This window comes from Vollenhovia emeryi, unplaced genomic scaffold (assembly GCF_000949405.1).
Source record: "Vollenhovia emeryi isolate VEMERY1.0 unplaced genomic scaffold, V.emery_V1.0 DF939127.1, whole genome shotgun sequence".
NCBI classification, from domain to species: Eukaryota; Metazoa; Arthropoda; class Insecta; order Hymenoptera; family Formicidae; genus Vollenhovia; species Vollenhovia emeryi.
The window spans coordinates 1,176,345-1,202,691 of record NW_011967239.1 but is presented as its reverse complement, the minus strand read 5'-3'; the positions used below and the strand labels follow the sequence as shown (position 1 = coordinate 1,202,691).

The 26,347-nt window shown below is 40.7% G+C and overlaps 4 protein-coding genes across 9 annotated transcripts in view; 2 read left to right on the top strand and 2 right to left on the bottom strand.

Annotated features, from left to right (window-relative positions):
* Positions 1-4,085: 4,085 nt before the first annotated feature.
* LOC105568778 (CD151 antigen) lies at positions 4,086-12,297 on the bottom strand. Of its 2 annotated transcripts, none has more exons than XM_012024707.1 (7): positions 12,020-12,297; positions 6,606-6,705; positions 6,318-6,512; positions 5,906-6,076; positions 5,660-5,752; positions 5,038-5,178; positions 4,086-4,572 (listed from the first exon to the last, which is right to left on the bottom strand). In XM_012024707.1, the coding sequence occupies exons 2-7, from the start codon at positions 6,681-6,683 to the stop codon at positions 4,525-4,527; spliced, it is 726 nt and encodes a 241-aa protein (XP_011880097.1). In that variant the 5' UTR covers positions 6,684-6,705; positions 12,020-12,297; the 3' UTR covers positions 4,086-4,524. The 2 variants fall into 2 exon arrangements, with proteins under 2 accessions (XP_011880097.1, XP_011880098.1); XM_012024708.1 differs by lacking the exon at positions 12,020-12,297 and adding an exon at positions 7,065-7,455.
* Positions 12,298-16,594: 4,297 nt separating this feature from the next.
* LOC105568774 (tudor domain-containing protein 3) lies at positions 16,595-21,068 on the top strand. Its single transcript, XM_012024700.1, has 12 exons — positions 16,595-17,005; positions 17,162-17,246; positions 17,360-17,559; positions 17,644-17,788; positions 17,864-18,097; positions 18,184-18,317; positions 18,389-18,622; positions 18,707-19,331; positions 19,564-19,677; positions 19,749-19,845; positions 19,957-20,037; positions 20,909-21,068. Exons 1-12 carry the CDS (start codon positions 16,980-16,982, stop codon positions 20,977-20,979), a joined length of 2,046 nt encoding a protein of 681 aa, XP_011880090.1. The 5' UTR covers positions 16,595-16,979; the 3' UTR covers positions 20,980-21,068.
* Positions 20,987-21,755, top strand: LOC105568775 (ribosomal protein 63, mitochondrial). Its single transcript, XM_012024701.1, has 2 exons — positions 20,987-21,138; positions 21,271-21,755. Exons 1-2 carry the CDS (start codon positions 21,074-21,076, stop codon positions 21,533-21,535), a joined length of 330 nt encoding a protein of 109 aa, XP_011880091.1. The 5' UTR covers positions 20,987-21,073; the 3' UTR covers positions 21,536-21,755.
* LOC105568776 (apoptosis-inducing factor 3) overlaps positions 21,610-26,347 on the bottom strand; it is a 7,404-nt gene continuing 2,666 nt past the window's right edge. Inside the window, exons 1-7 of one of the 5 annotated variants that reach the window (XM_012024704.1) lie at positions 25,854-25,960; positions 23,750-24,042; positions 23,340-23,676; positions 22,762-23,112; positions 22,481-22,686; positions 22,186-22,402; positions 21,610-22,074 (exon numbers count right to left, since the gene is read on the bottom strand). In XM_012024704.1, the coding sequence (XP_011880094.1) occupies positions 21,809-22,074; positions 22,186-22,402; positions 22,481-22,686; positions 22,762-23,112; positions 23,340-23,676; positions 23,750-24,042; positions 25,854-25,947 (1,764 nt within the window). In that variant the 5' untranslated portion in view covers positions 25,948-25,960 and the 3' untranslated portion in view covers positions 21,610-21,808. Of the gene's footprint in view, positions 22,075-22,185; positions 22,403-22,480; positions 22,687-22,761; positions 23,113-23,339; positions 23,677-23,749; positions 24,043-24,144; positions 24,257-24,819; positions 24,884-24,986; positions 25,300-25,853; positions 25,961-26,347 lie in introns of those variants that run through there. The other 4 variants (XM_012024702.1, XM_012024706.1, XM_012024703.1 and 1 more) reach the window with 4 other exon arrangements.

Genomic DNA, 26,347 nt, shown 5'->3' with positions numbered 1-26,347 from the left:
ATACAAGACTCGAGCGAAAGAGGGTGTCGGGGAAAAAGCGGGTGTACTGAACGCCAGGGGCAAAGATGGAAAATCGCGTGCGAGCGTGATTCGATGAGACGTTTGCCGAATGGCAGCGTCACGTCGTTAAGACACACATAAAGCTTACGTATATGGGGGGATGACTAAACGTAAGGGGTGGAGACCCTGTAATCGTACAATCGATCGTAGAAGAGCGAGATAGCCTATGTTTCTCTCTCACTCGCGGGAATTTGACGAACTCTTATTTCGAGAGCCGCGTTATTGATACACGGGGAATTGCGCAAACAAATGAGTTTGCGAGACGCTCGCGCATCGACAAAATTAGATTTCACTTCCATTCTATTTAGTTTGTATATCTTTAACTGCAAATTGCAAATGCAAGCGACGTGTTTTCTTCAGGAAAAATTATTTTCCTTGATCCATCAAGTGTCTGCCAAGAGAGAAAATGATAAAACTAAGATACTCTTTTTTTCATAAATTTAGAATTACAATTAATTTACCTTATTCGTTTTCTAAATTTGTTCACGAGGAGTACAATTAAGATAACATTTTGACAGCTATTATTATTTATTAAATAAATAAATTAAAATAATTATTAAACACTGGTTTTTAATATAAATTTTATATTTGTGTTACAGATACAACTCCGCTGCTGCGTGTGTCGGTGAGTGAGAATTTTGTTTATTACAAAGGTAACGAATCTACACCTCGTAGATCGTAGATAGTAGATTGTAGATCATAAATTAATATATCTCGTAGATTCGTTGCCTTAAATTGGATAGGTCACGATAAAATAATTATAGCATTTAATCTTTTATTTTATGTATTCAACCTATCGGAAATAAATGGTAGAGATTTTTAGAAGCATAAATTACGCGAAATATGACTTTGGATTAGTTCATGAAACTTTTCCATTGATCATTTAAGATTGAACACCTTGTTGGATAACCAGAGTTAATCCCTGGTTTTCTTTGTCACGGATCCCCGGAAGCAACGGTTTCGGCACGAGGGCGCGACGTCGATTCGCGAAATTAACAAAAAAAAGGAGAAGATTTTATATATATTCTTCTCAATAAATATTCTCCCATTAACAATAATAATGGAAGAATAATTTTTATTTTAATAAAAATGAAAATATACGAAATCGAATGATTTGAGAAACGATCGTCGTTAACTCCTTGCCGAAATGACCGCTATCGGAGGTAATCCGGAAGATCTGGGATTCATTCTTTCCAGCAGCGGGGCCTTTAATTTTCTTTTACATTCTTTTAATCTTATGAATCTCTATTGTACATATTACGATATGTTGAATTCACTTTCCATCATGAGAATTGTTGAGCCACGTTGCAAAAATTACACAAAATATGGCTTGGCAAATATAGTCCTGCTGTATTTGTCGAGCTAATCTTTTGTGACCTATCCATTTTTGATACTTTTTATATTTGATTTGATATATGTATTTTCGAGATGCGTATCGCATGAACGACATGCACAATTACACGCATCTTCGCGGTCGGTTTACGCGGTCGGTTTTCGCGATCGCTTTTTCCATCGAGAAATTTTCCTTATTAATTTTTTAATTTCACTTACAATATGAGTTCTAAATTTTCACGGGATATAATTAAAATCAGTACGCATATAACGCGAAATAAAATTTTTTCTCCTATACATATATTTTATACTTACAATTCCGAATTGAAAAAAACGATCAATCTATGTTTTTCAATTAAATAACGGAATTAATTAAAATATATTCGGTCAATTTTATGCGGTCTATTTTACAAATTTTTACGTATATATATTTTTTAATTAACCTTTTATTGTCGTGTATTTTTCAATCGCCGCACATATACGCTCGCATACACTTATAATTCGAATCGTACGTAACATCGACAATGATAAACAATGGAAAGAATTTCTCTCTTTTCTACTGATGTCTGGTCAATATGTGACCAGATTATATGGCCAGGAGCAACGAAAGGTAGGTCCAATCTGGCCCAACGAAAGATTGAACGAGGGAAGTGGTCCTTGTTGACCACGATGTGTGAAATACACACAAATTATATCTACTTGCACAGATTGTTTTTATTTGCCAAAATTCGGGTGGGTTATTCTTTCCTATATTTTCTCGCATATACATATGCGAGATTAGAAACAAACTGAATTATACCTTCATCGCGCGCGAGTTAAAACTAAATCGTATCCCTAATAATCGCGTCGTGGTTTTATTTAAAATAAATAAATTTTAATTAAAAATTTGTAGGCTTGTTAGATAGAAATGCGGGTAGGTAAGAAAATTGACAGATAGGTCTAGTCTATGAATCGGAATAGTATCGGGAGGTAGGAATTTAGGTAGGCAGGAACAGGGGGACATGGTTCGTTACTTTTGTTGTAGATAAAATAATTATAGGTAAATTCAACAATAACAAATATAAATATATTTACTATTTATTTATATTTTTTTAGAAGAATTATTTTTCACAAAACTTTTTAAAAAGTATGTTAAATTATAATAAACGAGTTATTAGAAATATTATACTCTCGTTTATTGTAATTACCGGGTATTTCTTGTATATTATATATAATATATAATTGGACTCATTTAAAAATATTATAATATTGTATTATTAATTGTGTAATCGGATGCGCACGATAAGACGAAAATTATTACACGTTTGGTAAATATTTAGTTTAAAACTTTAGCAATTTGTATTTACTAAAAAGTCGTTAATGAATTCGGAAGATTCTTTACTCCAAAGTAATAAATTTATTAACAATCTTTTTACTCGCGACTATTTATGTAAATTAAATAAAGTAAAATAACTTTGGGAATATTATTCGATAATTGTTAAAATATTACACAATAGGGACATTGTAAAAATTTCATGTTATTGTACGCATACCGAATTTTTATGTTTCATTTATATTAATATAATTTCATTTAAAAAGTATTGTATTTAATTGTATTTTACATACATTTTTAATTGTGTGCTATATAACGATCTCTGTTATAATACTGTATCTTTTGTAAATTGTACGAAAAATAAATAATGAAAATTTGAAAAACCGTATTGTAAAGAAAAGAGGGCCACTGATTGGAATTGGCGGGGGCAGTGGAGGGCCTCTTTAAATTGATCTGTTTCTATTGAATAAAATTTTAAATTACATTCACACAATCTTTTATTTGATACATTTTCGACAGATTTAGTTTGCTCATTTACAATACGATTTTTTGCTTGCACATTTATAAAGAATGTTACATAATAGGCATACATGTTTTACATTTCAATAGTTGCATGTTACATAGTATACATACATGTATCGCATATATGTATACTATGTAATACATTGTAAAATTAATTGTGATCAAAATAAAATAATGATAAAAATGTAAAAAGAAAACGATTATTGTAAACAAAAGAGGACCGCCGATCGGAATCGGCGGGGGTGGTGGAGGGCCTCTATACTCTCCTAAAGTTAATCAGTAGATTATCTCTGAGGAGCAATGAATCTCCGAAGTCACGGATCATATTTGTAAGTATAGCACTGCAAATCACAGGGCTGTACGAACTATGATCAGTGACTATCCTTTGCTTTTCCGTGATAATCCACTGATTGACATTGAAAGAGTAGGGTTGATCTGTTTCTATCAGACAAAACTTTAATTAAATTAAATTAAAATAATCTCGCAATCGACAGATTTTTTCATGTTCCCATACATTACTCAACTATGAGACAATTAAATTCTTAAAGAAAATAGTCTTAATCTTACAGATTTTCGTATTCGTTTTCGTATACACGGATAATTGAAGCTGTACCAAACATGATTATAAATTATTAATTTAAAAGACAAAACTTAGAATTTTAATATATTTTTCGTCATGTTCTTGTTTTAATAAAACAAGTATTTGCTTCATTAATTTTGAAATAATATTTATCATTGAATTGTTTTTAACAAGACTATTTCCAATTGGATCCTATTAGATATTAATGCTATTAATACATCATTTTTCTCATAATAAACAAAATATATCTAATCGTGAGGTATAAGAAAACGGTCATTATAAAATTATTACATTTTATTTGATATCGATCAAAGTGTTTATTCAAAGGATTATATAAATGCGCAATATTATATATATACATAGTGTATGTATTACGGCACAATGTATAAAGTATATGTATGATTAGCATACTAGTGAGATATATGTATATACGCAACTAAATGAAATTATCTTATACATATAAATTACATAAAAAATATAAAGAGTAATCATAATGCGTAATGCTATATACGTGTAACAAATTAGTGAGACCTGTACAATTGGATGGAGATTTACTTTCTTTGATTATCACGGTGTAATCAACCGCGTTTATGGCGACGAGTAATTTTTATTGATTGGTAAAGTTGTTCGAATCTTCTGTAAATTTCGAAGACTCGCCACTTCCTCCTTCTCTTTTACGAAAACTGTCTCAGCCTTAGACTATACTGTTGTCCTGTTGTCATTCGATCATTTTAAAGAGCGCGCAAGAGAATATCATTCCGAAGAACTGCAATGATCCGAGAATTAAAATTATATTATTTAGTAAATATTAAGGAATGAGAGAAAGGAAAGGGATATTTGTTTAAACATGACGTGCTCGAGAATGCTAATCATGATACGACTTGAACTCTTTGGTGCAGGATTTTACATTACAAAAGTGAGCCTAGTTGCACAGAAATTTTATTTAAAAAAATGTGACAAAATAACTTTTAATTATTTAGAATACAAAATTACAAATTTAAAGGTGATATTAATAACATCCCACCATACGCGTTCAAGCGCTGAAAAAGTGGGACATTATTCTATATACCACTATGCTTCAAAGTGTTAAGAAAGAGAATGCTTTGCAAATTTTAAAATAAATTCGATCGTAAGGGGAACACTTGTTCTAGTTCGGTCATTCGAGGGTGCAATTTTAATCGGGAAGAATATTATAAAAACAAAGAAAATATAAAGCAAACTGCATTCTTACCATGAGACATGCAACTGCAATACCAGCACCACCCATAACGGCCGCGTGTTGCTGCATGTAGATTCGCGTTCCGTTGATGCAACCGTCCACGTAAGCGTTGGAAGGATTTACCGTGTCCGAGCCGGCGTTGCAATGGAATCGCTGCGAGCAGATCGGACGACCATGAGAATCGTGATTCCCCCATTGGCGAGAAAGCCGATTGGAGGAGTGAAAGTGTGAGAGGCGCAGATCGGGGCGGTTAAGACTCGGTCGATTAAGTAATTGCGGCCAAATTGACGGTGCTCGAACGGGGAAAATTGGTGTGTCACGTGAAGAATCGCTTAGACCGCGGATAATTATTCGCGTCGCGTTGCAATCGCGAGCCTTTAATGCGGATCACGGAAAGTCGTCGCCGAATCTACTGAGAAAAATTCCATTTTGCGCAAAACCTAAGCCGAAATCTCATCTTTGGATAATTTCGATAAAAATGAGCATTATTAAACGGAGAGATGCTTACAAACACGACACGGTCTACGTAATGAGATACACGTGCGTGGTAAATTGCAATTATTAAGCCCGGACGAAGCGCTGTTGATAAACTATTTCAGTGACGCAACCGCGTTAAAATACGATCGATTTTTACCTGGCCAGGTTGAACTTCTCGACAGCAGCTCTCAGGCACACTAAGACCGAAGTTTCCCCAATCCCTCCAGCTGTTAACGCCGCAACAGTGGAGCTGAAGGTGAAAATTGAATTAGCTCTGAAACGGGGTGTTTCGAGAACAATAATTGGATTCGAGCAAGATAAAGCGCGCACGAGATCGTGCCTCGAGTTCGATCGTCTGATAAAATTAACTTTTATTTACGTAACGTCCACGGGAATTATTTACCGTCGACTGCGTGGTGTCCCAGGCATCACGAATGGATTTACGATGATCGTAAAGTCGGAGCGAACTTTTCATCTCTCTATCGACCGTGCTCAGCAATTTCTCGCGGAAAACGTACCCCAGGACGCCGCCGATAAGCATAGTCACAAACAGCAGGAATACGATTATGAAGTACTGAAAATAAAAATTGTGCATTTTATTAATCGGTCGTCACGAGTTAATATTCTTTATCTTAATAAGTTTCGGCAGCTTGAGGAGCTCCGAGTGTAATACAATAAGATCTCGACGTTCAATCAATTTGTAGAGATAAGCTTCTCTCCCATCAAAATTCAATTCGACGTTCAGTCACGAAATGATGTGAACGCTGGAAATCGAGACGGTTTCCCCGGTTCGAAAATAGATCCCTGGTACTCACCGTCAAGAGCATACACTTGACTTCCCGCGATGCACCGACGCACCCGAAGAAGGCGATAAACGCCACGACGATACCGCCGACCAGTAAAACGTAAACTGCGCCGGTTAACAGATCGTTTCCTACGAGTTCACCTATCCATGGTACTTTGTCAACTAAGGCCCACACGCCCAAGCCCGTTACGACAATCCCACCAATCTGGAGCATAAATCAGTAGTAAATTTTACTAACTATAATATATTGCTTTGCAAGTTCGTTACGTCGGCAAAGTTACGCGGGACTAGAACTTACGAAGATGACGAAGTTCGTGAAGAACAGGGAATATTTCATGAAACGTCCGCAGCCATCCATTTCCGTGCCGTATCCCATTATCTCTCGTGTCGGCGGAACTCTGTTAACAGACCGAGAATTGCAAAAATTCTATTAAAATTAACAATAAAACGCGCAACGTTAGAAAGATAAAGGCGTGGTGGCTCGCAGGTATCTGCTTTAACAACATTGTCGTTGCAATTTCGTATGAAAGGACGCGCCATTAAAAAAATAAATGACTCTTTTTCCCCCTTTTAAAATTAGTTGTAAAATGCAGTTATTGGTTTATGCAATTATTCTATTTTTTATTTTTCTGTTTTGCTTTATCCTCTTTTTTATTTTTTATTTTTTTTCGCGTCGCAAACGCAGTGACCTTAAGTAGCCATAAGATGACGAGCTTCAACGAACGCAATTAAACGAATTTTTATAACAGTCACGTACACGGCTCTTAATTATGTCGCACATCTCGGTGACATCAGACTTATGTTTGGCCCAGTTTGTAGCACCTTGGCCGTCCACCATAGCCTTGGCCGTACCCATAGGCGCGGGACTTTCTCATTGGATATTGAAAAACCGGGCGACGACGGTCACGATAAAACGCGGAGTTCGTACGGCAAACTAATTAACAAATTAATTACTAATCTGCCGATAATATTATTCTGACTTTAATTCGGTACACATTCGGAGTAAAACATTTTATTGTCCATTTAATTACAATTCCGCACGAATTGGGCTAAAAACTAATTCAATTAAGCGCTCCTCCCCTCATTTCCCATTGTCGTGCAATAATTCATACGCAATAAACTCCGACGTCCTAACAACTATTAATGGACTGAGACGCAAAATAGGCGTTCGTGATCAACGCGAATTTTTACGGCTCAGCAAGCAGAGTTGCCGACTTCCTGTTTTCAAAATACTGCGCACATGGCTCGATTGCACGCTATTGTTTGTCGAACGTCGCGTAACTAGTCCCCGCGGTGCAGCGGCGCTCGTCAGCGGCCGATCTTTATCCCCGTAAATCGTCGAGTCGTGAGGGAGCGCGGTTTTCGCACAACGTAAACCTGTTTCTGCAAAACGCGTTCACCTGTCGGACGCGTTCGCCCTGCTCGCCCTATTCGCAATAGGATCAATAGTGCAACGTGGCGCCGAAGAATGGCTTTGCGCGCGCGTCGTTGATCGTTATCGCCCCCCTCCCCCCCCCCCCCCCGCGCAATATATCGCGTACCTCGAACACATAAGATTGCACGTTTTGTAACGCGTTATATGGACCTCGGTCACGCACCGGTGTACCGCCTCGAAAACATCGTGTTACCCCGAGAGCCCGAGAGAGAAAGTGGCCTCTGTGCCCGCGCATTAAGTAATCCACACGACCAGAGCGAGGAGTAAAAATGATGACGCGACGATGCCTCGCACTTGCAATCCCGCATCTCGCAAGCGACGCGGTCGTGCTTCCTCCGGCTTATCTTGCGAAAGGCTTAAATCACTTTATGCTAACCGCGTTCCTCATTTCCACGTAGCTGCAAGCTGAATTCCTCATCGTTCGTAGAGCCTTCCTCTCTCTAACGTTGAATTTCCGATCGTCAGAACCCGCGGCCTCGCGTCACTTCTAAAACGGTCTGGATCAGCGTCTCTCAAACTGCGGGTCGCGACCTTCAATGGGCTCGCGATAACGCATCAAGGGGGCGAAATGATAATTTTATAAAATTTCTTATTCGAATGTTTCTTTAACCGAGTGAAACAGCCTCGCTCTAGCCTCCGGGTGGGTGCAGGGTGATTGCAAAGCGCTAATTTTTCTACGTTTTAAGGGGTTGTGAGGCTAAACAGTGCGAGAAACGCTGGTCTGAATAGTAGAAAAAGGAAAGAAATCCGTGAAAAAGTGTTAATTAATCTCGAAGCCAAATGATAGTTGGAGTTTTCCGCAACTGCTATAGATCAAAGCTTCCAGAAGCGATAAAAAATGACATAATTACATTACCAGGTCTGGAACACCTGCGCGCCAAGCCACGTGGAAATTAATTCGCAATTGACGCAACTGGCGCCGTCAGAATTATAAGAACTCTGTTAGACTATTCTTAGGAAAACGCACGCCTACGATAACGCTCATTAATAAAATCGCACCGTCGTGGCAAAGCAGTGCGTACTCTCCAATTTAAAAATCTTCTGACATCATCAACTAGAACCGCGTCGTAGTTATCCAGCGGAATGCTGACACATGTTTGCCCTATTACGCATCGAGCAATATCGTCTTTTTTTCCAAAGCGTTGAACATTTATTTGCTTATTAAGCACACGTCGTTACGACGTAAGCAATTCCGCGGCCGTTGATATTGTGCGCCTGATAAAAATCTACTCTCTCTTTGAATTATTCTCCAAGTCTCGTTAACATTGATCTTCGGCGCTGGACAATCGCGTTTCTTTCCCGCGCGCAAGAGACGCAGCATCCGCGCGCCTCGCCGCACAATCGCGCGCTTATCCGCGCGATACGAGCGAAACGCTTCTTTTTCCGCGCGCTAAAAATAAACGCGCACACCTGTGAACGGCTCTCGTTCGCGGTGCCTCGCATCGAGAGGAAACGTGAGCGGGCGAAGAAATATTCTGCCGAGTAGGCAGAAGAGCCCGAGTCTGAGGTGCGGCCCTTGGATGAATCGAAAGCTAAATCACGACCCGAGGTCGTCGAGCTTTATATTCCTCGAGATAATACTTTCAGATAGCACGGTCTCTATTTAGTCAACCCGTCTCGTAATTGCCGCCGATCCTCGGCGAGCTCGCATGACACGTGCAATCGGAGCACACGTTGTTACGCGCGATACGCCGTCGCCGTCGCCGTCGCGTAACGTTGCTCCTGCAATTTAGGGCGTTCGTCATCGCGCGATTCACGGTAGTTTTCATAAACACCATAATGTGCCGAGGGGGAATCGATAACCGGCCTGTAACGAGCGTGCGGGGAACGCGTTGCCTGGCATTTCGAAGTCGCGTGGAAACACGCCAAGAGATTTCAATGCGCGAAGTTATTTATGTGGAACGAAACGCCGCGCGCTACCACGCGAGATTCCTCATCGCGCTGATTAGTCATTTCGAGATGCTTAATGCTTAAGTATCTTGAGTCATATTTAGAATATCCGACTGAGGGAGTCTCTTCGCAAAAGTTGAAGCATTATGCAAATGTTGAGTAACTCTTGCGGTGAAACGCAACAATTTTATCACCATTTTGCGGGTAGAAGTATTCTTCGATTCCTTTTTGTAATGTAGTTCTCGGAACGCCTGGAGATATTAATACAAATATATATGGAGGTCTCAAATCTGGTTTAGTGAAGGGTCCGAGATGCTTCATGCCGGTTACGTAACATTATGTAGTAAGATTCAAAAGTTGCCGGCTCAAGGATGAAAGAAGAAACGATTATAAGATAATAGAACAACCACTTTTATTTTTTAATATAATCCACCCTCTATTTCAGTGTATTTACGATGAATTAACTTTTCTATACCGCTAAACGATAATCTGAATAACCAATGTAGAAAATTGCTTGACGACCCTTGGCTGGCAAATTCTAATTAAAGAAATTTATTGCGAAAAATATTACCTCAGCCAGGGTTTGAACCTGGACCTCCCTACACTCTAGGCGGGCGTCTCACCAATTCGACCACTGAAGCACGTGGTAATATTTATCGCAATAAACAGTACTACTGATGGCATCTTCGCGTTTATTTTTCTGCTAGAACTGCGCGCCGATTCGGGTTGTCGAATTGGTGAGACGCCCGCCTAGAGTGTAGGGAGGTCCAGGTTCAAACCCTGGCTGAGGTGATATTTTTCGCAACGAATTTCTTTAATTAGAATTTGCCAGCCAAGGGTCGTCAAGTAATTTTCTACATTGGTTATTCAATTACTGGCGTTAAATAATTCTTTACTTTAAATATTATCTGAATATTTACTTCAGAATGATCTGATCCTGAGGAGAAAATAAAAAGGAGAAAAAAATAATTTTCAGAATTGAAGTTTGATCGATGCGTGGAAAACTATCTATCATTCATTAAAAAAATTCAAAATATTTTCTCAATGATATAAAATAATGAATTCATCGTTTTAAAAAATGTATTGAAATAAAAGGTGATAAAGGTGATCAATTTAAAAGATAGAAACGTTTTATTTTATTATCTTTTATCTTTAATCCTTGCGCTAGAAACTTTTCCTAACATGTAGGTGGAATGTAATTAAGGATTAATTTTCATATCTTGATGAAATGTACAAGATTCTTGTGCGATATAAATATTTGTTTTTTTAAAGAGAACTTGGAACGAAACTGAAGAAAGAAATGGAAAAAATTAAAATGTTATTGTCTTGTCTTATATGTTATCGTATAATTACTAGCAAAATGTATGGTAAAATTTCAGAAAACTCTCATAAAGTTCTTCGAAATACCGTGTTGTCCTACGATTACATGATTTTTAGGGTAAATTTTAAGAGAAAATTCTTTCCGTATATAATAATTCAATCAATAAGGAGCGATAGTAACTTAATTATCCCGAATTCAGTTGCAAAATTCATGAATTAACAATAATCGAAACTAGACTTGTCGGAGCGATACGAAACGGTATTGTATAAAAACTACTTGAAGACATTAACGCGATGAGATTTAACAGTAAACTCGCAATTGCTCACACAGGCAACAACTTTCTCGTTTATTAGTCATCGAGGTGTTAATTATATTAACACATTAATCAAGAAAGTTTCCGTTGTTGTTCTCGTCTTTAGCCACTTTACAGATTGATGTTATTTGACGAATGTGGGCGTAAGTTAATTCACATGTCATTTCCTCAATGAACTAGATGATATCTAATTACACTTCCTTTTTGATTCACATTTTAGTACAATGTTAGGGCCTGAGCAGAATGGCTGTCTTGTATTCTTACAGTTATTGTGCGTTACTTTAAGACAAAGATTTAAAACAAAACATTGTTTTAAAAGCACAAGACAGCCATGCTGCTCAGGCCCTTACGATAAAACTATCTATCGAAAGGGCTTAAGCTAAATGTCATCTAAAAGTTAAACGAGCGTGCGTGTGTGCTGGCGACTTTGTTTACACCAACATTGATATCCCAAATAAAGTACTCGTATAGAAAGAGTTCACAGAAGGTAGAAGTTTCCGATTAGAATGTCCACTTTTCTACAAGGATAAGAAGTCGAGCACAAAATATCGAACTGATATGATTCATATTTAACTGCCGCGTGTTAAATGGCGGTTGACGGTGAATCACCGCGACGCAACTTCGGCGTGTCTGCTCTAAACTTCCTCGTCCCAAGACGCAACGGAGCGAAAATCGTTTTTCGTGAGAACGGCACGCGATCTAACGCCGGGTATGCGATCTAACGCCGATCGATTGCTCAACATTTCTACTCACGCTGGTCCCTGGCTGGGTCCCTTTCTCTCCAGCCGGCGGCAGACGCGGGAAATAAAAACGAAAAAAATGAAACAATTCCTTTCTCCCGCTTGGAAAGAGCCCCGTCCCGAAAGAGAACGTCGAAACGACGAGTCGCTCGTTTGTGAGGAAAAACGATATAGATCTCGGGTCGGATGCCTCGCTACGAGATAAAATAATTCGGGAACCACGTTGGACGCGCACGATTTCAGACCGAGCCGGAGTGAAACTGAAACGGTAAGACTGAGTGAATTTCTGCCTCGCTCACACTCTCTCTTTCGATCTCCGTCCTTCTGTTTCCCTCCTGTTCTCCCTCCCCTAGCCTGTTCTCGTAGTAGAATCCCTCTCTGTCTCTCTTCCTCTCTCTTCTCCTCTTTCCCACCCATCCGAGTCATCGCTTACTATACCATACACGTTGCGTACGGGTTACTACCATCGTGGTCTAACTATAGTGCGAGCCATTGTACGCGGACGTGCACGAGGAAAACCCACGATGGGGGACCAACGAAAGTGGGGAACCACGCTGGCACATCTGCGCCGGTAACACACGCACGCATCACGACGTACCTACGCACGAGACGTGATGCGTGAACTGTTTGTTGCCTGCAAAAGGTGATGCGTTGATTTAATATCTCGTTAATTGTTTGAGGAATCGATAAATTTTGCCGCTCAAATAAACGCGGTGGATCATTTTCGCTGTGCGGAATCTCAGTTTGGCGAACGCTACGCGGCGATGCTTCTTCTTTGGTAATTAACAGACTTCTATGAAGTTTGCATCTAATGTCTCAAAAAAACTTTTTTTTTAGTTCTGAATGCACCCCGAAGAGTTCTAGAGTTCCTTATTAATTTTAAAAATAGTTCTGGCAAATTAAAACTAAAAAAATTAAATTTGAAACTTGGGGATGCTAACTTCACAAAATGAAAACTCGAAATCAGCGATAACACTAAAAGTATTGGAAATATTTAATTTTGCCATTAGGATTTCCTTTAGAACTCGTGAGGGGTTACCCATAACTCCCAACAGAACGGCTGGAACTGTTGGGAGTTCTTAGTAGCCCCTCACGAGTTCTTTCGAAAACTATTAAGGCTCGAAGCGCTACGATCGACGAATAAAAAGTTCTCGCGATTTTTCGTCCTTCGGTTCAAAAAATTTCTAAATCCCGAAGGAGGAAAATTTTTTAACAGTTCCAGCAGTTCTGTTGGGAGAAAATTAAAAATATTTTTAAAATCAATAAGGAACTCTAGAACTCTTCGGGGTGCATTCAGAACTTAAAAAAAAAGATTTTTTGAGACATGAGGTGTCAACTTCATAGAGGTTGAAATTGATGGCATTATTTCGTTTTAAAATATTCTTTATCATTTAATTCTAAAACATTTATGGTCGTTTATTTTTACTATACGTATAAAATACACTCATAAATGAATTTCCTAAAAACATTGCTTGTAAAGTGTTGTTTGACTGAAGAATTGAGAAATATCAGATTTGAAAATAATTTAACTTCCAAGAAAGTAATTTTATCATCCCATTTTGCTTCGGCACATTTCAACTTAAAATATTTCCCATTTTTCTTCCAAAATATGAGAATATGAATAATATTTCTGATGAAAGCGGTTAGTTTCTAATATTTAAGAATTAATTTACAGTTCTTACTGCATGCTCTGCATTAACTTTCTATCTTTTATGAATGCAGCGCAAATCATAATTTTTATTTTCTAGATTTAAAACGTATACGGACGCGAATTTTTCATTGGGATATAAGGAATTTTCTTTCACGATTGTTTTTAACAATAAAACAAATAAAACAAATCGGTGTCTCGATAATAAAGCGTTTCATGTTCTTACATTGAATATATTTTATACGATCTATGATCAGTTAATCAAGTTATGTCCATAACTCTTTACATTTTATTGGATGGAGAAATATTTATAAGATTAAAAAATTTTTAATAATTTATGCAGACAAAGAAACTGATATAATCACCTTTTACAAGTCAAACGCCCAGAATAGCTTAGCGATGTACGTTACAAAGTACCGTTTTGGGAAATAATCTCGAAATTATCCTGGTTGGTTTGATTATTACCATTACGGCTTGATTAAAAACCCTTGAAACCTGAATGATGATTGCTTCAATTAGAAGCAACGGTTATTACTTGGGTGGGGCGGTCGCTAAACAAACTTTGAAATTACTGCTATCGAATGTGTACTAACTTTGGAGATGACGGAAGCATATGAAATGCATATTATGAACGTTCACGATCTACATTGAGTTATATAATATCTCATGTGTGTGGTTTAATAGTATATATTATCGATAATTCATATAATATGCCTTCTGAAATTCCACAGTAATTTTACGATACATGTTGCGAACATCTTTAAAAATATAAGTAGAAGTACACTCATTAACTGTTAAAAAAGCAATAGATTATAAATTCACGAAAGAATAATTTAAATTCGATTCTTTTCTTTCATTTAAAGGTAATTTAGGTAATTGATTTATTAAGAATATCTTGTGAATAGAATAATAAATAATTATATATAGAGGAAAGTCCCCTATTATAAGATAGTAGGGTTTTTGCTAAATTAATAGGAATCATCTATTGGTTTTATCATAAATTTATTGCCCTTAGAGTGAAATCTGCTTAGTGGAAAATTCACTGTTAGATCATGTAATCGTGAATACAGATCTGTGATTAAATTATGATGTTGAAAACTTGCTATTTCATATTAGAAGCCTATCTCATAATAGAAGACTATTCCTCTACGTATTATATATACGTGGATGTTTAAAGAATTGCCCGGCTCAATTTACTTTTTAATCTAGGCGTAAATTCGGCCTGTTAATTATGAGTGTGAAGCTAGCATCTCAAATGATAGCATCTCAAGAATAAATTGCGTATTCACTTGCATCCGGCATAGTTCTGAAGTTCTTGATAAGTTTCAACAATAGTTCTATTAATTTACACTTAGAATTGTATTTTAAAAAAATGAGATGCCAACTTCTCGTATGGCATTATAGCATCTCAGCAAATTTCGTATCTTTTACTGTGAGGGAGTAATATTCCGATGAGTTCTCCATCCTCGGAAAGATATGTCAAGAGTTCTGGCGAAATAAACGAAAAAAAAAACAAAATTATTGTCGCAAACTGAGATGCCGCTCGAAATATCAAAGTTCCGGTTCGTATAAAATCGGGAGATTTCGATAAAACCAGCGGTGTTCGTGGATTTCAGCTCTGATCTTTTCGTTCATTTGTTTACTAAGTAGCGCACATTTCTCTGCGCCACACACTCGCCACATATTTTAATAAACTTCGTGTAATATAAACGTACAGTGATGGACGGAATGGTTGCGACACTTTTGTTTAGTGAGTTTAGAAACGTGCATTTAAATTCAGGTTTACGCTCCATTTTGTCTGAGGAAAATTTTATTTGAGAAATGGATTGAAAACGCTCAAAATTGTTTCGGAATGACTATCGAGTAAAATATTCCTCGGAGAAGCAAGAGTTTGGAACGTAAAAAGTGTCGCAACCAATCTGTCCGTCACTGCAGGTACGTGCAAAGTAAAAATACGATTGCACGAAAATGTACTTGACGAAACTGTCGCGCTTTCGCACTCCCGACGCGATACGGTGTGTCCGGCGAGTTTTCTATTAACGAACGTGCGTTTGTTTATTCATAGAAATAACATTATTATAAAAATAATAGCGTGCAACATTCTACACGATATTCCCTATATTAATCATACGCGTAACTATTTATTTATTATTTACTCTTTAATTTTTATTTAATAGTAAAAAAATAACATGAAATTCGAGAATTTGAAACTCGTATAGTCAACTTCACCGCTCATTGTAGTCGTGCTACACCTGTTGCTCTCAGCTACACCTTCCGCGCATATTTCGTACCTCGAATAATAAACAGAACACAATACTCTCGTTTACAGTTATATTTGTGTTATTATCATCCCAAATAATAACGTAAATGAGCGAATGTCCATGCACTTAAATCAAAGGTAAATATCAAAGTTAAATAATACGAACTGTAATATACGACCATCGGTAAATTTCCAACCAATACATCCCGCGAAATAGCGAACGATCACTAATTAAATGTCGAATGCTGTTATCAAATATCAAAATGTCAAACTGCACTTGTTAATTAAACGCGTTGCGCTGCCAATCGATCGATCCTCGTCTCACGACGAGAAATTAGAAAAATGCAAAAGCGACACCGTGCGATATGAATCGAATTGAAGTTGAACAAATCGCCAAAATTGATCGTCCGAGGACACACAATTCGAATTTATTAAGTATACGTGAAATTTCAAACGTACAAATTGTACGTTTACATCGTGCTTCTCGTTTTATATCACTGCCATATTGTCCTTACACGTCAATTTAAATTAACAATGAAAATAAAATAAACTTAATTCAAACTGGAGTTAACTTGAGAAAGTAACGAAAATAAAGAAAACGAGCAATTCAAACCGAAGCACCGTTGGCGCGCCGCGCTCGGTCTCTGTTCACGTCAATGGAACGCACGCTGCCCGAGTGTGCAAGATGGCGACGAGTGTTTTCAGGTTGTGTAGGTGCGGTTCCTTCGTCTGATGAGCGATCGTGGTCGCCGTCGCCGTGCCCGTACGCCCGACTCGCGTCCCTCGCGTTGCCAGGTCGTGCCCGCGAGAGGCAGCCCCGAGCGGTGAGCACCTCTCGGAGAAGTGCCCGAACGTCGAACTCCGGGGGGGGGAGGGAAAGATTCCGAACCTCCCCCGTCGAGCTGCGACTCGCACCCTTGAGACGCGTGTCAGCTGTCAGATGTTTGTATACGCGCGGTCGTACGCGGCGCGTCGCGAGCCCGTGGACGGCACGCAATAGCGGCGTCGAGCTGACGAGACACGGCCGAGTCCTCGTCGAACGGAGCGAGAGAGCCCGGCGCAGACATGGAGCACCTGGAAGCGTTGGGATGGTAAGCGTGCGCTCTTCTCACATTCTTCGCCGACGTTCCACGGGGAGAGGAATTTGTTCTCTTCCTCTCGCACGTGGTCCACGATCGCCTCGAGTCTCCCTCGACATTCGCGGTCTCTACGGCTACACTAACCGCCCCCCCCCTTTTTTTTGTCAGGTATCTATCTGACCACGGTTACGATGTGGCGACCGATTCAGGTAGCGTGGTGGACACGCAGAAGATAGTAAAACAACTGTTAGACGTACGTATCGACGCGGTTCTTTGTGAACGGGCCACTGCGTGGCCCACGGTGTCGAGAACTTACTTGAGAGAGACGTGAGCGAGTGAGGAAAACAAATTGCACGTTGTTTGCAGCTCGACTTGAGGGAGATTGGCAGCGGGAACGGGGATTCCAGTCAGGGCAACATCGTGTTGCAGATACAAAAGATACGTAATGTAGCTACGCCGAAGGGGAACGAGGAGTCGAAAGCGGTTCCACGGATGTTAAAATTATCGTTGACCGACGGGAAGAATAACTTTCAAGCCTTAGAAATTGAACATATATCGGCTTTAAGGTAACCGTATCAGGTTGCGTCACTTGCTCCCTCGTGTCGCTTCCTACAGATGTTTCTTCCAATCATCTATTTTGTATGTCGTAGTTTAAACACGCCACCTGGTACAAAGATACTGATAAAGGGAAATCTACTCGTGTCGCATGGACTTCTCCTGTTGAGTCCGTCGCATTTAGTTTGCGTTCTTGGGGGAAAGGTTGCCAGTCTAGTGGAAAAATGGGAATTAAATAAGGTAAGCCAGGTTTTTACTTGGCAGTTAATTTTATTCAACGAACACGGCGTGTGCACAGAACTGCTTTCGTTGTAGAAATTAGCCTCGCACACTCGGGTAAGGTCTGCCGAGGAAGGTGGGCCACCGCCGTGGATACCATTTGGTAAAAAGATCATAAAAGTGTCGGAGCAAGACAAGAACTTCAAAGCCCTGGCGGACAAAGAAAAACCTAACAAGGAGAATACGGAGTTTGAAACTCAGCGCAAAGATGCGATAGCGGAAGCTGCCAAGCAAGGCAGTAAGAAAGTATTTGGCGGCGGAAACAAGCAGGTTCGACTTGCCATCAATATTTTGTATGAATTAAAAATATGCGTTACTAGTAGTCTGAAAATCTGAGCTGTGTGCGTTTTCCGCAGCTATTGGATCACAGCGTACAGAAAATCGTGGATCGCGGATTTACCATAGATCAGGCGGAATACGCTCTGAGAGTGAATAGAAATAACGTGGATAAAGCTCTTCGGAGCCTGCAAAAGACCGACGTCAAACACAAGTAAGAGAATTAATTCCTTTTCTTTTCTTTCTCACATACTCGATTATCATCGAGTTATAACCTTGTTAAAGTAGCGCCAAGGAACCGCGAGAGCCGCGTGGCAAACGGGAAAAGAAAACCGAGGAGAGTAAACCGAGCAGCGGAAAAATATCCCTGTTCGACTTTCTCGAGGACAAATTGCCTGTGCAACCTGAGAGCGTCGAAACACTCAATTTGTCTCAAAACAACTACGTACAAAGTCACGAGAGTACTCAAGATCGTTTCGAGTCGAGAGGTGTTGATGCACAAAGTGCAAGAGGTGGACGGTACGTAGCTAGCTGGTACCAAACTGTATCGTAAAATATGTAACAAGTATCGTGACAGCTCTTAATTTTGATCTCTCCGAGCAGGAATCAGAAAAGTGGTCGCGGTTATCAACCCCCTCCGAGATACTCGGAGGAACTTAAATATAATAAGCGGACGAGTAACAGTAACTCGATGTATTTGCAATATAACGGTGCTAGTCATGCGCCGCAGAACAAACCACCGCGATTTCAACGTAACCAGGAGCCTCAGTATCAGTATCAACACGACGGAGGTAGAGAAGCGTATCAGAAGCCCTCTCAGCCGAACGATTACAGAAATACGTATGCCCAGTCGCGCACAAGTAACGTAAACGCCAGTGATAGCGGTAACGATAACAGAATCCAGGCTGAGGGAAAGAATCTCGGTAGTAACAGAAACTATAATCACCTCGAGCCCGAGGCGAGAAATAGGCATTCTTATGATGCTTCTTATAATAGGCATAATCGAGCTCAACAAAACGGCACCCCTAAAGTATATTCGTCTAACACAACTGAACAGAATTTTAAGAGTCAACCTAGATATCAGTCAAATAGCAACGTCGGGAATAGGATGGCCATGAATCCCAACGTGCAAAGAAACGAGAGTAATTACGGTAGCCACAACGTCAACAGTACATGGGCATGGCAAGTAGGTGACAAGTGTATGGCCAAGTATTGGGAAGATAATAGGGTAAGTATCATCTTTATGTAAAGATTGAAAATTCTTGAAATTAAAATTGTGAGTTCTCGAGACGGATTCATTTTATATTCCTTTAATTCTCCAATCAACCTTGTCTGAAATCGGGATCGTCAGGATCGGAGATCCGTTTTAATTAATATAAATCAACTGCTCTTAGACAAAGTCATTCGTTATTCTTGTCTTTTGTACGCTTTGCTCATTCTTTAATTGTCCCTGTTCATAGTATTACAATGCCGAGGTCACTGGCGTTTCCGAAAGGACCTGCGTAGTGCAATTTAAGGGATTTGAAAACTATGAGGAAGTGCTCCAGGTGGATTGTATACCAATAACGGACGACGTATGTGAAACGGCACGATATAAAATTCTGGCCTCTTGTTGCTGACAATATTCCTTATCTACCGTGTTTAGTTTCAGATCCAGGATTACGTTTCGGATATGAGACGGCAGGATCAGCGTCCTAACAATCGGCAACCACGTTACGATCAGAGTCACAATCACATAAATGGTGAGTGACAAATCGTTCGTCTTCAAATATTAAATTTTGTATTATCCATCATTCTTTACATTATGAGATATTTCCGTGACGGTATATTTTAATTAAAAACGATGATTGCAGCAGGTATGGAATTTCGACGGGGAGGAAGCGGCGCCGTTGGCGGAAATAAGGGATACAATAAGAAACGAGGTCAGCAGCGAAGTACGCAACCAATTTATCAACCGCCGGCGCAAAGAAGCCACAATTCTCTGCCAATTAATAATCAAAATGATACTCAACATCCCTTCCTTTAATGTAACTCTAGTCTCGCATCTTTAGTAAAAAGAAAAAGTAAATTCAGGTCTTGTGCTAAGTACTGAGGCAGTTGCATTCGCTACTGAGGATTGATCTAACAGGTTGCCACACTAATGGAGAGTTTAGATACCGTTTATATTAATAATATTATTGATAGGCGGCGAGTTGTGTGCCACATTTGATTTCGATTAGAACTGAATTGAATACGCGATAACTTAATACGAAGCAAGTTGGTTTTTCACGAGAGGGGGAAAAAAAATTAGGAGGTTCTTACTGTAAAATATCGACTGTGTTCCCGAAATGTTATATTATTTGTATTGTAGAAGAAATGATTCTTACTAATGCAAAACAGGGCAATGTCTGTACCTCGTCCACTTTAGCTGTAATACAGTTCTAATGAAATCTGGCTCGTTTCGTCCATCGATACCCTTATCGTCAAAGAGGAAGATGGTAGAATATTTCAATAGTGACCAAAGATAAATCATACTAACAGTGCGGGGGTTTGGATTCGAGGCACAAAGTGATTCGAATTCAAATTAGCTTAAATGTTACTCGTGTTTTAACACAAACCTTTATAAATCTTAGAAATTTTGACCAAGCTCCAATTGATTTGATAAGATAAAATTATTTGTTTGAAAAAGGATTAAATTGCGGATAATGAGTAGTTACAGGTTTGCTACAACAATATCCGTTGGTCATATTAATTGTTGAATACAAGTTGATTAGAGTTTACTTATTTGAAATTGATCACTACAGTGTTCTCGTCTGCTCTTTATAGCCGAGCTAACTGCACTGGTTCAGCTACAAAGAACAGACCTCTCTAGTGAGAGGGCAGCAGGGACGCAATAATCCTAACCAAAAAGCTGTGAAAAAGATATATCTACGGATAACGAGAGATCCATGAATATTTGCGTGATTATTTCTGTATAATATCTGACTCACAATGCGTCTTGGATCAGCCCTGTTAAGCTATATAAAAGTCTGTAAAATACCGTACAGATACAGAGGGTGAGTGGTTTTCTTTCAGAGAGAAACCAAGTATTCGGTGTGTCGAGTTAAAAAAAATTAGAGCACGATTTTACGTTGCTGCCTTGTCGCGTGGGACACGTGTAATTCTGTAAATATCTTTGCTTCACGCAGGAAGTACCGTAAAGTGAAAAAGCCGTCGATGCACGATTTGCTCAAGATGAAGCGCGACTTCGAGAGGGAGGAGCAGAACATGTTGATTCTGCGGCATCCCTATCTCACAACGGAACAATCCCGAGGCCACATGAAGGAGCAGAACGGTGATAGAAATTGCAAGTTTGTTGAGTTGATGATTCAGTACCAGCGCGAGAAGTTCCAGAAGGAAGTCACCTACGCCGATCGTCTGTCCCACCTGAGAGTTACGGAAGCGTGGGACTGAGGCTTCCTACGGACACGCGTAACTCGGTTCCATAGGATTATTTCAGTAGATTCTCGTAAATGAAATAAGCGACGCGCAGTCAACGGCGACATTTAATTATCTCTTTCTATGCACAATATCGAATATATTACATCAAGTATTAGCTATATATTTATGAAATACATAAGTTACGTCTAACGAGGTGCATTCAGAATGTACAAAATAAAAGTTGGGACTAATACTGCGACGTTATTGTTGTCAAGAATTACATCGTACTGTTTGTAATAGACCGACTCAAGCTTGCACGCTGATTAGAAGGCTCTCTTGAAACCGGGTCGATACATCCTTGGGCTTGTTTCGCATCCAGCCAAACGGATCTTTATTAATCTCTTCTTCTGTCAGTGTCCTCCCCTCGTAGAGCATATTCGCAAAGTCTGACGCGACTGGGTCGGCGTTAACGCTGCTAATCCCTATTACTTTGCCATCTTTAAAATAGTAGGCGAAGAACTCCAGTTTGTCCAGTGAGCCAAGAATCTTTATGCTAGTAGGCTTCCCATGGCCTGAAATTCAAAGCGACAGAGATTGTTCAATTAGATTGTCAATTCTTCACAAAGTTCATTTGCCACACTTTTAAAACCGTATATACAGAGGCACGTTGCTCGCAAATTTACCTGCGTATCTGTAGTTTTTACCCAGCAAGTTCGTCCAGAAGAACGGCACAGTATTCAAAGCGGTTTCTTTACCACATATGTTTAGAGCCGCAATCTTGCCGTGATAATGAGCTAAAGAATAATGGCCTATCGCAGCTAACTTGTCGTCGGATCCATATATCGGTGCGTAGGCTATGTCGCCTCCAGCGTACACGTTCTCCACGTTCGTTCTTAGATGCTGTGATCCGATTAATGTTCCAGTATTAAAGTATGGGGTGGCATATAATCAGAAAAGTACTGCGCCCGAGTATCGTACCTTATTTACTGGTACAGTGCCGTCGTCCCTCATTTCAACGGTAGATTCTTTCATCCAATCGGTATAAAACGTCGAGCCTATTCCAACAATAGCTATATCCGCCGGTAGAATCTGGCCGTCCGTAAGTTCAATCTTGGCCACGGCACTTTCGTCACCTTCCTTCGGTATAAATTGCTTGATATTGTTCTGGAAAATGAATTTCACACCTGGGAACATTGATTATTGTTACTAAAGTTAATACCGATACATAATTCCACGCTACACGAAACTCGATACAATACCTTTCGCCTCGTGCTCTTTTTTAATTCTGTTGCCGATCTCCGCGCCGAATATCGCTTTGAGCGGCACGGTATCGCGTCCTATTACCGTGACAGACGCGCACTTGTCGATGCAATAAGCCGCGGCTTCCATGCCGATGAAGCCCAATCCTAGGACAACTACGTGTTTCTCGGGAGACAGAAGCGCATATACGCCTTGCGAATCGGTATAATCTCGCAGCACAAAGATATTCGATAGATTCGCTCCAGGTACACTTAGCATCCTCGGCTTACTGCCGGTGCAAGTAAATAGATAATCGTACTTCACGTTCTCGTTGTTACTCAGTTTGACAATATTCTGAGTCGTATCTAGACCTGCAACAGAGTGAAAAAATGTAGCACGGAATGTAATGTAAAACAGGTAACGCGACTTGGGCCTGGTTTCACCAACGTCGCTTAACTTTGAGCTCAGTTTAATTCGTTCCTTGTCTTCTTTCCAACTGTCACTTCAGAAGGAGACGAACACGAATTAAACCAAGATGAAAGTTAAGCGACGTTTGGTGAAACCGGACCTTAAATGAATGTTGGATCAATTTTTGTACCTGTCGCTTCTACTCCAAGTTTCGTTTCGATCTTGTGGTCGTTGTAAAACGAGGGAGGCCTCAGTGCCGCCTTCTGAACATCGAAATCCAACACTTTGGACACCTTTATTCGGTCGTAGGGTACCGCGTTCTCTTTGCACACCATAACGATGCGTCCCGTGAAGCCCTCCTGTCGCAGACTCTCCGCGCACGTCGCACCCGACGGCCCGCCGCCGACTATCACGACCGTTCTTGTATTTTCAGTGTCGCGCGCGGACATGTCCTTCGTACGCTTGTTAAACTCCAGGTCCTTACGCTTGGCCCTCACGTGGACAAGACCGGCTTCGTCTACGCGCACCTGTTAGCGCATAGAAATAATTCGTTAAACAAACGTGTGGGCGAGAACAGGGGTTTGCAGGTAACTCGAGTACCTTGTAACAGGGCAAAGAATCCAAGCCTGGATAATCTTCAATGTCCCCGGTCTTGATGTTGAAACACGCGCCGTGCCACGGGCATCTCACCCGTCCCTCCCCTAACGCGCCGGTATGCAGCAGGGCACCGTAATGCGTGCACTTGGTACCAATCGCGTGCAATTCTCCCTTCTGCCTCACCAACAAAATCTTCCTCCCGTCCTCTCCGAGCGGCAGCAGTTTCATCTCATTCTCGTTGATATCCTCCTGCTTGCACACCACACCCTCGACATAGTCCTGCTGCTCTGTAGAGCCTAACAAGTGTACAAGACATTGATTTATAATCGACTATGTATAATAATTAGCGCCGTTACAGGCGTGTTTCGTTATGAGGTGCGCGGCAACAGGTGACTCACAGTTACAACAACGTGGCAATTTATTACTACGGCGTAGGAAATTCTCAGCCTTATTGTGCTCGGCACAATATCCGTCCTCTTCAATTTTATTCAACATGCTTCAAAACGAATGCCCTCAAGAAAGAGAGTAATGCCGCTTAACTTTAATCTTAGTTCAATTCATGTTTGTCTCTTTCTAAGGTAAAGCCTAATCTACAATGTGCTTTCTGCATCTAGAAACATTTTATTTTATATAAACAAATCGAAACGCTTAAAACATTTGTCGACAATGTACGATTGTACAGTATATAATATACAATTCATTCACTTGCGCAAACTTTTTAAATGTATTTAGTGACTACAAAATAGAATGTTTCTAGATACAGAGAGCACATTGTAGATTAGACTTTATAGTTGAAAAAGAGACGAAGAACGAAGTAAGCTGAGCTTCAAGTTAATCAGCGTCGGTGAAACCGGATCTATGACTCTTTATCCGTTGTTACAGATTAACTTTAATCTCGGTTTAATTTACCTTTCATCTTCTAGTTCTAGAAATTAGAAGAAAAAAATATGAAAAGTGAATTGAACAGAGATTGGCGTTAATCTACATTGATAGAAATGGACACGTGTCGTAATCTAATCAGAGTTCGAAACTATCACGTAGATATAAACGTAGAGACACAGAAGTGGACGTACGAATGTAATATTTTCTATTAACTACGTGTATGTGTGCATATACATGCATGCGCGCACGCAACAGGGTTTCGCTCGATTCTTTTCTTTCCTTGCGTCACTATAGCAGCCTGTAAACAATAGGATACTTGTGACGGGCTAGTTTTGCGTGCTTGAATGACAAGCGGTACCTCCGATCAATTGCCTCAGCGTGTGTCTCCATAGGAAAACGAGGATCCTCGTCAACGACGCGTACAACAAACGACCCGCGTCGATTACGTAACGCAGCATGCGACGAGCGCAAGGAGATCTCGCCGGGGAGGAGCGGGCGGGGAAGTCCCGGCTGCCGTTATCTCGTACGTGAATCGGTAGCCGCGCCGGTTATCAGTGACTTAAACGGAATAACGATAACTTTCGCACGCCCGCGATAAAACACCGCGCGGCGATCGTGCCAGTCCCCGTCGGGGACCAAACCTCTCGTCGTCGTTGCGCTGCCTGCGGGCGCATCGGCGCGCCTCGTCTCGTGCGTCGCGCGCACGTGGCGTCAATGTTTTGGGCCAGCGTTTGACACTCAGCGGCGCGCGTTCGCACGCGGATGCGAGCGCGGGGAACGAGACCGTACTCCGGAGTTGACGAGGAGTCATTCCGAGAATTCTATATTTATTTACTACGCATTACGCGCGCATACATCTCGTACTTCCTCTTTCCTCGTGAGCGAGACCTGTCAGCTACAGGTCAATTCCGTGTATATCGCAATGAAAATATTGAAAGTGAGTGACCTTGTCTCTGTCCGAGAGGACGGTTGGAAAGAGACGAAGCTACTCGCTTTTAGCATTTTCACTGTAGCGCAAGATACAGAACTGACCATCCGCGGGATTCGTTTCTTTGTTCGTGCGTCCACTATAACCTCTACAAAGGAAACATACATATTCGCGCCGGTCACTCGATCTATCACGCGCGTTCCGGCGCTCGACAATGGCACGGCACGAGCATCGGCCCCGGGCGTCCCGTATTCGTCCGACTACTCGCGCGCCTTATCCAGCGTCGCAAGGACCTACCCCGAGAAAGGCGCGAGAACTGTCGTTCTCGCGACATGTTCGTCAAGGCGGCCGCCCACCGCCGTCCGAGCGCGAGTGTCCTGACGCACCGCATCGATCCCCGCGAGGCACTGAGAGGCCACGCCAGCGCGATTCGATCGACGCCCGTATCCGTCCTCGTGCCACATAGCGCAGCGAAATGTCGTTTCCTAAATCGTTAGTCGCCGTTTGATCGCGTGCCACGGCCGCCTCGTCGTTAATCAAAACGCCTCGGTATTCGATGGCATTCCGTCTCTCGCGAAAGAACGCGAGAGAATTCGCGTTTCGAGTCTCAAAATCGATCACCGCGTGCGAGAGAAGGGAAGAGGGAGAGGAGGAGAAAAGGGGAAAAGGAAGAATGAAGAAGAGAAGAAAAGGCGAAAACAAAGAAGAAATGAAAGGAGCAGAAGAAGAAATAGAGGAAAATGAAGGAAGGAAAGATGCAGAGGAACCAAAGATGAAAAGAGAAGGACGAG